The 15,273-nt window shown below is 38.2% G+C and overlaps 1 protein-coding gene across 2 annotated transcripts in view; it reads left to right on the top strand.

Moving 5' to 3' along the window:
- Nucleotides 1-8,732: 8,732 nt before the first annotated feature.
- RALYL (RALY RNA binding protein like) overlaps nucleotides 8,733-15,273 on the top strand; it is a 72,419-nt gene continuing 65,878 nt past the window's right edge. For both annotated transcript variants that reach the window (XM_057371124.1, XM_057371125.1), the window contains exon 1: nucleotides 8,733-8,804. In XM_057371124.1, coding sequence (XP_057227107.1) covers nucleotides 8,737-8,804 — 68 coding nt within the window. In that variant the 5' untranslated portion in view covers nucleotides 8,733-8,736. The remainder of the gene's footprint in view (nucleotides 8,805-15,273) is intronic.

The following is a 15,273-nucleotide window of genomic DNA, read 5'->3' as shown; positions in this document are numbered from 1 at the left end:
GACATAAATTTGAATATATAAATAGTCAATACCAGGAAAAATTGTAATAGGTTACTAAAAATCCTATTAGAAAATAAAACAATTATTTTGAAACTCATTAAATCAAGTCTCAATATCAAAAGTATTACCAAAGGGACAATATTACATATTTCAGTTTGATTTTAAAGAAGAAAAAGTGTCATTTCCATGCCTATTAATACCCTGTGCTAGTGAAGCTCTCATTGAACATTCACCATTCTTCTATGTTGCTCAGTGCCATTTTCTGTCTAAGCCAGCTTTGCCATAAAACTATTGATTTCTATTACCCACAAAACAAATACATGAGTTGGCTCAGAAATCCTAGAAACCAAGAACTCCTTCACTCTGAATTCTTTTCCCCAGAAATCTGTGGGACCATGAGATTTCCAATTTATTTCTTTAAAATGTGATTATTCTGAGCAAGCAGCACATAAACGCACATCACAAATGTTTGCAAAAAAAGGCTTTGCAAACTAATCTCTATTGCAGTTGGGTTAAGAAATACATAGAGCTAGACAAGACAGTGAACACCAGTTGGACATTTTTTTCCTCATGAATGATTATGAAAATAATATTGGTAATTTTTGCAAAATGTTGTTATTGTGATGGCTATTTTAGGGGAAAATTTTTTTTCTTCATGTTAAAATTATAGAAGTTGACCATCTGCAGGAGAAGTAGTGAGAAAGACAAAAAGTATTGGGACAATGGGGATTGTGAACTCTTTTGTACAGTACAGATTTCAATTGTCATGAAAAAGTATTGCTAGGAGCATGAAGTTAACATTAGTAGGAGAGTTAGATGAAAGGCCGCAGGACGGAGAAAGTAGCCAAGTATTAGGAGAGAGACAGAAAAAAAGTAGTCTGAGGACAAGTTGAAAATTACTGAGGTTCAGGGCATGTTCCGTAGAATAAATCATATTGAAATCTGAAAGAAGGAGATGAGGGACTTTCATACCCTATCCCCACTACACTGTTTAATGTTTCTGCTTGGGGCTAATTGCAATGCTGAGAAGCTCAGACATCCAGTCAACACGAGGCTTTGTCTGAGTCTCATGGTAATAACCATCTTTTGTTATCAGAGAAAAGCAGAAGAGAGTTTGTTGGCTGCTGCTGCCTTGTAATGATTGTGCTTGATCTGAAAGCAGACAGATGCTCCATTTTTTATTTGTAAGCAGCATCTTTACTGTGATCAAGAGAAAGCAAAGGTAATCCTTGTGCACCTCACTGTCTGGAAAAAAAAAAGCTGTAAGTCAAGGACTAGTTCTGTTTCCCATTAACAACATCAGTGAGAAGATAGAAGAGCAAGCAGGGATTGCAATCGTATGAGAGTCCTTGCTTGAACTCTTTGTTGTTTGTTTGTTTTTTGTTTGCTTGTTCTTTTTTTTTGTTTTGTTTTGTTGTTTTTAGTTTTGTTTTGGTTTTTCTTTATGGCGAAGCTTGCTTTAAAACTTTGGGGTTTTTTTCCTGAAAGCAGCAGAAAGTTCCTGATGTACTTTTCCATTGCTTTCTTTTACCCTCATGGCAACATTAATCTCCTGCATGTGCAGAATTTGCTAGTCTATGTGTTGAACAAGTACCTGCTATGTAAAAATCTTGTTCTCTGGGTGGGAAACAGAAGCTGCAAGCCTGATTAAATTAAAAGGACCTTCTTACGGGAAGACTGTACTTGCCTGCACCTATAGTTTGGCTCTGGTGGGGTGAAGTGACACCCTACTCATGTGAGCCAGCTCCATGGTGGAGGCTGAGGTTCCCACAGTTAACACGTGAAACCTCACAGCTCTTACAGAGCTGGTGTGCAGATAAGTGGCTTTGGCCACATTGAAGCTGAATCTGATTCTCTTCTATCTGCAAGTGTGGAACTTCCTTCAGGGAAGGCACAAGCCCAGAGCTGAGGAGGAGGAGTGGGTAGGATTGCCATCAATGGGGCTGCTCCCTTCCGTAGGAATCCCTTCACAAGGCATTCCATATTCTCTGTGGCATCCCTTCCCCTGCAGCCCAATACCCCGGGGTACTCCTGCCATGTCACAATAATTCATCTGCAGGGATCTGAGCACCAGAAGAGAAGCAGTTTGTAGGGTCTTGGCCACAGATTCATCAGTCACGGTGGAATCCATGGACAGTCAGCAGACACCAATAAGCATTCTCCCCTTCCCCTGGCACAAGAGGTGCCTCTTCCCAGACACAAACGTGGATCTCTGCTGATGGCACAACCATTAGGATCAAGAAGTTTGGCCCAGACTGTGCTGTTTGTTGGGGTGGGTGGAACAGGGCTGCCAGCGAAAACAGACAAAACCCAAGGCAGAGCAGGCCTCCACCTCAGCTGTGAAGTGCAGTGGCATCCCTTGTGCAGCTGAGAGCCTGCAGGAATGGTTTGTGATGGGCACACAGACAGGACAGGATTTCCCCTTTTAGCTGTGGCCTGACCTCACACCAATCCAGTTCCCTGGGGAGCAGAAAAAACTTCCCTGCAAGACAACGCCTGACACTTTTGCTACTGAATGGTGTTAAGAATGATAGCTTATATAATCCTACAGCCTCATTTCATTTTAGCAGTATTTAATGAAAGAAGAAATGGTTGAACAAAGCAATTTCATATACTATTCAACAAGCAGCTCTTTCTGTATGAAGCATTAACAATAGCTGTCATCTTTGTACAAAAAAAGGTTTCCAATTACTTCAATGCTAAGAGAAAATCCAAATACAGCTGAGAGCACTACAAGAAAATTATTTTTAATACCATTATGGAAAAGGAAAAGGTGTGACCTAGACCTTCATTTAATATTTTATTAGCCTTGAGAATTAATTTGAGTTTGTGTTCAATTTTCTGGAAAGTTTCATCTTTACAACTGTGTAATTTGGACAAATAATGGAAGAGAGTAGAGAGCTGTCCTTTCCTCTCTGCTTTTTTCACATGCTAGAGATGGGGGAAAGGAGGACATGGCATGTAATCAATAGAACATATAAAGAAAAAAGTAAGTTTATTATGTAAAAAAAAAAAGTCATATGACTTCATTAAAATAAGATTAGTAGATGGAAGAGTATAAAAGAAAGATAGATTAGCCTTAGCTTTGCTGGTCTTCAGTTATGCTATAAATCATACGGCTACAGGCTTTCTCTAAATTGCATCTACCTCTTGGTCTTTCTCTTCTGTCCCATACACTGTGTCATCTGAAAGAGGAGAAAATATATCCTCATTTCTCTCTATCAGTATCTCTCTCTGTATATAGACTGTACATTGATTGAGCGAATTCTTTCCTATAAGCTAATTTAAATTACCATCTCTTCCATTAAGTGTTGGCCTTAAGCAGAGCTGGTCTGCAAATACACAATGATACACATTTTAATCCAAAATTTCAGTCAAACAAGTGGAGAATTGTTCAAGGAATGACTCCATTTCTGTAACCAGTCACAAGAATATGTGGAAGAATGCCAGATGAAACATGTCTTAGAAAATCAGCTTTTGAGCTATAGAGATATTTGAGGTTTTTTTAGCTCCAGGTTTTGGTTTCCAGTCTTTCTGACATGGAGCCCACACTCAGAGGTCACATCATTAATATTAAATTATGGGTATTAATTATAGCTACATGGAGCTGTTTTCTTTCACTGGGCAAAATACCAGCAGTGGTCACTGGGTCATGTCCGTTCTCTACCTATGTCCAGAACTGCATAGGAAAGTGCTGGTAAACTGTGGCTAAAAGCCATCCAAAGAAACAATTTAGCAATCTAATATAACAAGTAAATGAGAAACAGTGCCTTGAAAGGGTTCAGTTTAATTTTATAGGTTAGATGTAGCCTACGACACCGGCTCTGGATTGGCAGCAGAAAACCTCAAAATCCAGTTTTTATGAGTTGAATGCCTGTTGAAGCTTCTTGTTCATGGCATTTTTTGTGAACCAAAATGATTTGGTGGTTTGTTTGTTTTTTGTTTTTTTTTTCTTTTAAATAACACTTTTCAAAGAATTTAAAGGGCCGGTATTCTAAGAAATACTGAAATGCTTCTAGACTATGATCTTTAGGTATCATTGTTTGCACTGACAAAGGCTGTTTAAAGTCACCTGTTGTCTTCAGGACCAGATTCTTGGCTTATTTTGCCAGGAAATCTGTGAGCAAAGTACCAGGCTGATACTGCCTCTCCAAAAATGGGATGTTCACATTTGGAGGAGGTAGACAGTAGGAAGCAGTGATAGGAGAAAGGTAGATCATGCTGTGTGGAGTTGTTCTTTCAGGCAATTTTATGTAGCCACAGAATACAATGACTGCCCTCTATAATGGTATTCACGCTACTTTATAAAAATATTTTTATGTTTTGTCATTAATCATTAGGCATTTTTCAGTATAATCACCAAAAAAAAAATACCATGCTCAAAATTCAATATATTCTGCTGATGACACAAAACCTTGAATGAAATCTAAATCTCATCCTTTAACTGAACCCTGCTATAATAATACATATAGAATTAAAAAATTATTTATTTTTTTTAAAGAAAGTAATTTAATTTGATTCTGAAAGCACAGATGAGGACTCTGCATTACAGTGTGATGTTTTCTGCATAATCACTTTTATATTCATAATGTGTCTGTGGTGTTTTGAATTTCAGTGATGAATTTATCTTGAAGTTGGTATGTAAGTGAACATTTCTGGTACAAGAAGGGACGATAATGTGAGTCTCTGGGCTGCTCCATTCCCACATAGAATCATACAACCATAGAATCATAGAATGGTTTGGTTGGAAGAGACCTTAAAGATAATCCAGTTCAACCCTCCCTGCCACAATAGCGTGCTCAGAACCCCATCCAAGATAGCTTTGGACACTTCCAGAGATGGGGCATCCACAGCTTCTCTGGGCAACTTGTGCCACTGCCTCACCATCCTCACAGCAAAGAATTTCTTCCTAATAACTAAACTAAACCACTCCTCTTTCAGTTTGACACCATTATATCTTGTCCCATCATTTCAAGCCCTTCTAAAAAGTCCCTCCAATTTTCCTGAGGCAGGTAGGAGAGGGCTGTTGTAAGGTGTTTCTGAAACCTTCTCTTCTCCAGGCCAAACAACCCCAGCTTTCTCAGCCTGTCTTCATGGGGACAGTGCTCCAGCCCTCTGATTGTTTGGGTGGCCTCCTCTGGACTTGCTTAAACAGACCCGCGTCCTTCTTATGCTGGGACCCCCTGAGCTGGACACAGCACTCCAGCTGAGAGCAGAGTGGAGGGGCAGAGTCCCCTCCCTCACCCAGATTTTGGTGCAGCCCAGGGTACGGTTGGCTTTCTGGGCTGCAAGGTCACATCAAGCTTCTCATCTTCACCCCCAAATCCTGCTCTCAATCCATTCTCCAGCCTGTGTCAGTGCCTGGGATTGCCTGGACCCAGGTGCAGGACCTTACACTTGGCCTTGTTGAGCTTCATAATGTTCAAACTCCACATGCCTTTTAAGGTGTCTGTAGATGGCATCCCTTCCCTCCAGTGTCCACACAGCTTGGTGTCATGGGCTGTGGGTGTGCTCAATGCCACTGTCTGTGTCCCAAGAACGATGTTGAACCACACCAGTCCCAATACTGATCCCTGAGGAACGCCAGTCGTCAGTGGTCTCCACTAGAAAATCTACCCATTTAATATGACTTTTTCAATGTGACCATGAGCCATTTCTTTATCCACCAATTCATCAAATCCATGCCTCTCCAGAAGCGATGTGAATGCCTGTGTCCCTTATGACGTTGTCTGGTACATATCCATGTACAAGTGCTGTAGCTAATTTAACAGCCCAAGGAGTGATATGTCTGCATTCCTTGGGGTGGAATCATTAGCACAGGTAAATCTCTCTGCTGCARCCAGCAAATTTATTTGACACGCAGTTTATGATCTAGTAGATGTAAATGTCTGCCGTGAAACCGATGATGGATGAAGGAAGAGAGCAACTTATCTCACAAGATTTCCAGYTGGGATAGAAATAATCTATCTTGCRAAATGTTGACAAGTTCACTTCTAATCTTAGTTAGAAAATTGAGGCTGGAATAGATAGTGCTGAAAAATAATGGAGTGAAAATCTGTTCTAACTTTTCAAAGCATTTCCTACATTCATTCTTAACTTGCTACAAAGTGCTTAGGGAGTTGCAGAGCTATTCAATCACTTTCATATTAACAGAAAAGCCCCATGTGCACAGATTTTCTATGAACTATTTCCTGTGCTAAAGAGAATTTTTGGCTATTACTGTCTGTGTAAAGTAGTTCACTGTTTGGAGATTTATTTAAGTGTGAGAGAATCTTAATGATTCTGAACAGCTTTGCCTTTGTGCCTCTTACAGTGTCACCTTTCTGACACTTTTGATGGAAATAAAGAGAACACACAGCAAACAGCCCTCAGCCTTCTACACTACTCACCTTTTTAAAAACTGGGTCTTGTAGAGCTGCAAATGTAGGTCTACAAGAAGAGTCATCAGGATAGTATTGATCTATCCCAGGAGGATATGAAAAGGTTTATAAAACATGTATTTTAGGGTTTATGAAGAAGGTCTAAGGTGTAGCTTTGAAACAATAGCAGATGAGAGATGAAAAGTTTGTGAAGATTATGGTATTGTGACAACAACACCACAGCCTCAGGTATTTCCCAAGAGCAGATTATAATCCCACTTTTTTTTTTTTTTTTTTTTTTTTTTTTAATAAAATCTGTTCTACTTGTAGTAGGAGATGCTGAAAGTCAGTACAGTCAATGATCTTAAACTGACATTTAAAACAGTGTGAGAAAGTCTAATTATGGCCAAGATCACAGGGTAAAAATTTTGTTCCAATTCTGTTATTTCCAAGAGCCAATGGAAATGCAACAGAGCTACAAAATTCCTCAGTGACTTCCAGAAATTCTTGGTGTTTATTTTGTTGATTCAACATCATAGAATTTATGTATCTTGAAATAAGGACATCATACCTGAATTTATAATAAAAATGGAAGGAAAAAATAATGTCTATTCAATAAAGAATTGCTTAAAATTAGGGGCAGGAAAGCATTTCAAGGAGGTATGAAAACTGTCTCCAATATTCATTCAATTTCAGAAAACTAGGTGAAACAAGAAAATTAATGTTTTATGAAAAATTATGATTTAGTAGTAATACAGCTCCTACAAAAGAAGCTGTAGTCAGATTTAATCCCATAGTGTTTTATATAAAGAAAAGGTCACTATAGTATTTTATATTATACAGTTCTACATAAAATCTTTTCATTACACGTCCTTGTATAATTTTAAATAAATGCTTGCCAAGCCCAAAATATCAAAAATAAGCAAAAAAATTCTTTTAAATTCCTTTAAATATTTGAAGTATGAAATTTCCATTGGAAAAATATTTTCTGTCAAAAAAAATTCTAAGGGACATATAATTTCAATGCTTCTGATTGTTAAAAATGGTCAGATTTGGAGTTTTTATTCGCTTTATGTGAACTAAAAATATCCAGTCAATAAGCCTAAGGCTTTTACTAAATTTTTTGAGGTCAAAAATAATAAATAAAAATGATTGAGCTTTTAGCATCACTGCATTAGTGTTTCTTCCTACTCCTACACCTCATCTTTCTGCTTCTCTTTTCCCTCTTTACACTCAATTTCAGGTCTGAACATAGACTTTACCAAGAACATGTGCTTTCTTGAAAGTCTCGACCACCACGTGGCTCCATATTTAATGGGTTATGATGTTCTATCACAGCAATTTTACACTGAAATAATTCCAATGATTTTGTTGTCTTATACTCTTTTCTTTATATTATTGAAGCTGAGAAGGGATTTAGCTGCAGCATCCCTCAGATTGCATGAAATTTGTTTCCTAACCAGAAGTTTCATTCCAGCCATGTGATTTGTTGTAATGTCGACTTTGCAGCATTCAGTCACAGTGGAGAAGATCTTTAATATAGATTTGTGTTTAAGCAGAGAGATTCCTAAGCTCAAGAAAGTATTCTCCACAAAAGGGTCTGTGCTTCTTTTTCTATGTGTGACTGTTCTAGCAAACATAACAAGGGACATCTATCTACTGGTATGTCTTTGAGTGTAGTTCAAATGAAGAGAGAAATTTGAGAGCAAACATTGCTAATGTCTATAGATTCTTGACTTTTTATATATATTTCAAGGCTAAATTTGCAGGTAGGATATAAGTGAACTTTTGAATTTCTCATAAGATTTCTGATCTTGTTGAGAATAATAAGTATCTTCCTAAGAGAAAGCACTTGCAAAAACACATTTTCTCTTTCTCCAAGGAGAGATGTATTTGAGGTAGGAAATAGACACTCTTATTTATTTTTGAGGAGTTAATTTCTGAGTGGATGGTAAAGTAGCAGTTAAAGATCAGTGTGTATTTCTTCAGATCCTAAAACAAACTCTTCAGAAGAGTTCCTTCACAGCAGAATTTGACTTGAGACCATTGTTTGTTTCACCATCTAATTTACCTCCTGAAGATTCTTCTGTAATGGAAATATGCTGTTGGCTTCACTTAGTAGAAATTTGTGTGTCTAAAAAATTTAATTTCTCTCTGTAAACAACTGATATTTTGTCTAAAATCTTCATGCATAAAAGTAAGAACTTTTTGGAAAATTTCACAGCATCAATACAGAAGAGGTAAAAACTAGTCAGGTGTTTTAGGTATGCTCTCCATTTTCACTGCTTATTACTCATTTTCAGTGACTTGAAGGTGCCTTTACAAACTCGTGGATGTTTGACTTATTGATATAAAATGTTTGCTTTCAGATATCAACATGGCAGGAGAGCCAAAACCATACAGACCAAAACCTGGCAACAAGCGGCCACTTTCAGCACTTTACAGGTAATTGAGATTTCACTTTAACTTACCCCAATACAAATTTTATCAGAAAAAAAACATGCTAATCTAAAATGTATCTACCAGTGGCACTGTGCAATTTTTACCAGAATTATAATAAAGTACACAATAAAATTAGAAATCTGTCTTTTACTGAGTCTACTGACAGAAAGACCTCTGCAGTGATCTAAGTATTTATTAATGCTCCCACTACTAGTACTAATATTAATCTTTTTTTTTTTTTCTTAATTGAGTGCTATTTCAACTTTCAGTCCTTATGATTCAGTGCTTGGCTATGGATTCAATTTTTGTGAATTTTTTTATTTATAGTGATCAGTGAAATAAATAATTTCAGAGCAACAAAACTGATTTCTCATGTATTCTTCTGCCAAGGGCGAGAACCAAGTTCTGACAAAACATGACTTCTCTCTTGGCTGTTCAGGAGAGCATTGCTAGTGTCTTTCTCTTATTCTCAGCTGCCTTTTGTTATAGAGTTTGTACAAACTTGAAGAAACATCCACTTTTTTTTCCAAACCAATTTCATTTAGTAAAGCACTAGAGATTGTTAGGGCTACCATGCCCATATGTATTTCTGCTCAAAAAAYMTYRCTTCTCATAAAAGTACTACAGAATTTATGCTCCAGATCCATGGAAGGAATTAGGGCTCACTTCTGCTGTAGGTGAAATGAAGAGAGCAGCTTGGCAGTGAATTCAGACACACCTGAGCAGTACYTTTTCATGCCTTCTCTGGTYTGAAARCTTCAGATGGAAATTCAAGGGTGGRATCTCAGAATAAGAGGACCAGGAGCATTTTAAGTCTGAGACTCTGTGCTACATAGAAGCAGTTTGAAGTTTTATCATAAAGCTGCCCTTGACTGAAGTGATAGAAGCATTATTTTTGGAGAAGAAAATCCCTGTTTCATCATTACTCTTAACTGCAAGCTGCTAAACTCTGTAGGTGTTCCTGGTAACCTTGGTCTACTCTGTCCTGGTTGCCAGTATTTCAAAAGATTTTGAAAGATGATCTGTGATTTCTGTCATTTATATACATTTCCACCCCTGAGCATTTGAAGGCTTTCTCAAAAATACCTGTTCTACAGAAAAGACAAGGATAAGAGAGAGACCTGTGGAAAATTCTAAAGGAATTTTAAAGAGGAAAAATATCCTAGCTTGTGTCCTTTCATGAATGCAGTGCAAACTATTTCTCTAGAAGATTATGAGGCTTTTTTGAGCAACTAAGATAATCCTTCCCTTTCTGCCTTCATCTTCATTCTCTGTCTCTACTCTGACCTTGTAAGGCCCCACCTGGAGTACCGTGTCCTACTCTGGAGTATTAAGCACAAGAAAGGACTTACAGGGAACTTATAAAATAGAAGGAGAGCATCTTTTTGTATGGGCAGATAGTGAGAACAGTTTTCAYATAAAGAAGAATGATTTAGATTAGATATTAGGAAGAAATTCTACACTCAGAGGGGAGAGAGGCACTGGAAGATGTTGCCCAGGGTAGTTGTGGGTGTCCCATCCCTGGAAATGTTCAGGGCCAGGCTGGATGGGGTCCTGAGCAATTTGATACAGTGCATGGCCTTCCTGCTTGTGTGGGGGGATTGCACCTAGATGACCTTTAAGGTTCCTTCCAAACCACTCTGTTGTTTTATGGTCCCTTCCAACCCAACCAATTCCATGATTCTATGATAATGAGAAATATTTTTATCTCAGTATCTGTTAACCTAATAACATGTGAGAAGATAAATGTCAATGACTAATGAAGTTTTGGCAACACTGAGAACATTTAGTTATTTCAGAACACTGTACTGGGTTTGACTGGGATGGAGGTAACTTTCTTCATCAGATCCCATATGAGTTTTGGATTTGTTACTAAAACACACCAGTGTTTGGGCTGTTGATGAACAGTGTTTACACAGCCTCATGGTTTTCTCCTTTTCCTATTCTGCCCTTGYAATTAATAGRYTTGGGTTGGACAAGARGWTGTGAAGGAATACMTCTGAGACAGCTGATCCWACMTGKCCAAAGAAATATTCTCTCAGATAGYCAGAAATAAAAACTGGGAAGGTTTTTCTTCCAAARCAGCTGTTGCTCAGACACTGCCCTGACTACTTATGGGATTTGAAAAGTAATTGCCTTTACATCACTTGGKWTWTTTTCTTCYTTCTTTCCCTTATTACASTGCAATTATCTCAATCCAKGAGGCTTTTTCACTTTTGGTCTGTTCTTCATCCAGATAGGGGACAATGGTAGGAGAGTGAGACAGTGACTGTGTAAGTCCTTAGCTGCTGGACAGGATCCACCCACAGGACTCAGAAAGTCAAGAGGAGAATGGTTACATTAGATTTGTTTGCACTAAGAGAGTCACTGGTTAAAAATTTAGKTGTCATGAAACAGCCACTGTTAAARGGAAGGACTGTAAGCAGTAGAAATAGGATAATGGATTTCARAAAGGACTGACTTAAATGAGCTCAGAGACCTGGTAAGTAGAAAKATTTTTGTAAAGAAATTTGAGGGACAAAAGGAGTGCAGAAAATCTTGTACTGATTGTGCTTAAGGTAGAACAGAAAATTCTCCTGAAGCAGAAAAAAAAATCTAACAAAGGAATAATATGGCAGCATCAACTTTCTTTAACATTCTAAAAATTGAAAAGGAATTGTACAAAATGTGGAATCAAAACCCCATGTTTGGAAGTAGAAAAGAAGAGCAGAGTCATCCTGCAGGATATCAGAAAGGCTAAAACACATAACAGTATAAAAGGTAACAAAAAGATTGTTGTTAGAGTAACATCCTCTGATTTTCAGTTAGGAGGAAAGGAGAGCAGATAGTATATGATACAGAAAAGTCTTCTTTTACTTCAGCAAAAGTGGTTAGCTGACCAGCTACTAGAGAAAATCAATTTTAACCAGGGGTTATTCAATAAAAAATTAGGCTAACCAGTGTTTGACTAAGTGAATTCATTGGAAATATCAGAYAATATTCACTGCAGTGTGTTCAAAGGACTAGCTGAATCTGTGTGTGCACTATTACTCATAGTTCCCAAAAGTTTATGGGGGTCATGTAAGGTAATGTAACACCCATGGGCAGGTGTTATAACTATTTTTGAGAAGAAGAGATCCAGCAAATTATTAGGTCGGGCTAGATTTGATTCTAAGAAATGTACCAGAACACATTAATAGCAATCAATTTATCAAGACCAAGAAGGTAATGAATTGTTTTAAAAATCAGGATCATATTGTGATGAAGCAATATAATTTCCTTCTTTGACAAGACAACAAATTTAATGCATAAAGAGATGTGCTATATGGTCATTGCTGAGGTTTAGCAGTGACACTCCCAATTTAGGGCACCCCAAGGTTCTCCCAAACCAGATTCTGCTTGCTCACTCCCACTCCTTTCCTTCTCCTTTGCTGCTCCATGGATGAAGTTGAGAATTGGAAGTAGAAAAAGGTGAAAATTACAGTTTGAGATAAGAACAATTTACTGGAAACAGCAATGAGATTTTTTAAAATGGGAACAGTAACAGAAAAAAATATTCATAACAAAATGTATAAGACAAAAAAGTATTTTACATGGAAAGCCCATGACAAATACCAACCATCTTTTCTGCACCACACCACACTTTCTCCCAACTGGAAAAGGAATGCCTTTCTTCCCAGAAGCCGGAGAAAAAGTCCTCTACCCCCACTCCTGGAACTGATGTAAGATGTTATTCAATGTCAGGCTGTAGCGGGCCAGCTCAGCAAAGTGCACATCAGCTCAGCCCTTGTGGGCTCAGCCTCCCCAGTAGCTGGGACCAAGGGAAAACACCACCACACCCAGCTACCGTAAAAAAAAAAAAAAAAAAATCCTCTCCTTGACAAAACTAGGACAGTCATTTAAACAACCTTTGACACTTACTATGTGCAATTTTCATACTCATATTCACGAAATTTGTCTGGAAAAAAACTGTCTTAAGGCAGAAATCCAATGGAAAAAGAATGACTGTGTACAACACAATATTGTGCACAACTGTTATTTGTTCAATTGCCTTTGTTACAGATTTTACATGGTATTTTTGATATGTGAGACATTAAGAACAATTTTAAGATAAGCAAGCAGGAGTGCTGCACAGACTTGCATGATTTTATTTGCTTTGAAGTTCTTGAGGCTTCAAAAGTGTTCAAAGAACTCTGCATCTCTGAAAAGAAGWTTGTGACACATTTATAGCTGGATATACAATAAGTTGTTAATACAGAACAATTGATGTCTATGATGTGTTATGTTCTCATAATTGGCTTGTGTGTCCAAGTCATTAGATTCTTTTTTTTTCCTGTGATGGTAAAAATGGTTACTGAACTCTGTAACAGTTCAGGATACATATTCCTTTATTTTAACTTTTCTAGTTTTATGAACTGTGTGAAAATAATCTCATTTAACCTTACCTRTGTGAAACTTAGCATGAGCCTAAATGGAAGACACATAAATTTTTTTAGATGCAAACCAGATGAATAAATTATAAAAGGACTTTTGATTTTGTTTAGGCCTTAAAAATATTTTGAGAACATTMAGTCTTTGCTTCAGAAAGCTGTTAAAAACATTATTAATATTAAGAATACTCACTGAATATCTTAAAATGTATTTAGAGTATGCTCAGGAATCAGCTAAAATCTAACAYAGCTGTGAGCTCCAGCAGCATTCATCCTAATTTGCATTGCTGTTCAGTATGTGAGTGGGGACCTAAATCCCAGAAGATTCAAAATTGTTCTGAATTTTCTTTTCAGCACAGCACTTCTGCAGAAAATCACATGCTTGAAAAATCTGCATCTTAAAATTGTTTTGTGTCTTGTTATATTGGTTTAGCCGCCAGCAGAAACTAATTTTACTGGCAAATCTTAGTACCTTTGAAACACAAGGTGAAGATTAAAGGTGCTGACACAAATGTGTTAAAGCACTCTTGGGGAGGAATGTTTTGGTAAAATAAAAGATCACACTTTGTCTTTTTAATTTAGTGATGTTTTGATCAGTATTTCACTAAAGCAACTCTGTGTCACCCTGTGAAAGCACCCACTTACTGTTTTTTTGACTCGGTGTTTATGCTGCAACACACCAAAGTAGAATCAACCACAAATACTCCGATGGAATGGCATTCTGCTTCTTGACATCATAAAAGAATTTTTTAACTATTTGTTGCTCATTTCAGTCCACTACCATGCTCTATGACATGTTAAGTACATACCTGAGAGCTTTTCTTCATTTTGGAARCCTTTGTTTCTTTTTAAAACTGGTTGAGACTCTTGTATTTCCTTCCCCTGGCAGCTGTTAACATTGCAACCCTTCCCAGTTGCTCAAGGAGTGGGTTATCCTGGGATTGCAGGACACRAGAAGCAGAGCTACAGTGCCCATGTTGCCTCTGGCTGTCCTGCCCTCAGGACATATGGCATGTYCTTCCTGCATGGCTGTCAGCATGGTGGGGGTTAAATTCTTCTCTGACACCCCTCTGGTAGTAACAAGGCTGAGAGGGGTTGAGAAAGATAACAGAGACACCTACTTGTGGGTCTTTTGGGAAAAAAAGTATGCAACAGGGGGTAAGAATGGTGCCATTTTTATTGTTAGGAAAATGAGCACAATTACTGCAGGCTCTGCTGCATGGGGTGGTGGGAATTTGCTGGAGACCTCACAGGGTGTGAGGAGTCAAAACCAGTGTGGTGGTACCCATACAACTGAGAACAGCATCCCAAAGCACAGTGTCCCTGACTCTGCTTTCTGAGAAAGCTAGCTGGTTGACCAAAGACAAATCCCCAGAAGTAAAGTGATATTTGTACAGTGTAGGAAAGCAGGGGACTAGGATTTGGAAGAAAAATGGAGAGGCAAGTTAGTGGGCACTGCCAGGGTATCGAGTCACTCTCTTTGCTCTACGGCTTAATGTTGTAACTGACCTATGAACTTTTCCAAGACTCTTATCTAAGAACAGCCCTCTCGATGTGGATTATTCTCACCCTTCCAAACTCCAAGCTTCTTTAGAGGGCCACAAGAAAATGGGCTGTATCTCAGTGCAACATCTTGAAGGCTCCGTGGAAAGTTACTCAGTCCCCAGTCCTCCCAGTAYTCCTAACGCTGTCTGGGCAGGATGCTGTCTAGCCCAAGAACCATCCTGCTGAGGCACATTCTGGCATGAGACAATTAATAGAACAGATTTAAAAAGCCAGGAAAAGCTGGGTGAAATAGCCTCTCACTGTGCTGACTTGGCTGTGATCAGAACCACCCACAGCACTGAGTTCCCACAACACTGCCCAGCTGTAGCATATGGTGACCCTGCAAAGGTTTCCCTCCAGGACAAGGCTTTTCCAAGCTGCTTGCTGAAACTTCAGGTGTGCAGTTCAGCACTCCCTGAGTGGTGCTAGACAGTGCAGGGATTTCCCATTACCAATCACTTCTCCACATAATGCAATTGAAATGTATATTCAACATGCTCGATTTAACATACTACTAA

The sequence above is a fragment of the Malurus melanocephalus genome, unplaced genomic scaffold (genome assembly GCF_030028575.1).
Source record: "Malurus melanocephalus ecotype Western Australia unplaced genomic scaffold, MMel_1.1 scaffold_141, whole genome shotgun sequence".
NCBI lineage: Eukaryota > Metazoa > Chordata > Aves > Passeriformes > Maluridae > Malurus > Malurus melanocephalus.
This window is presented reverse-complemented; position numbering and strand designations above follow the sequence as displayed.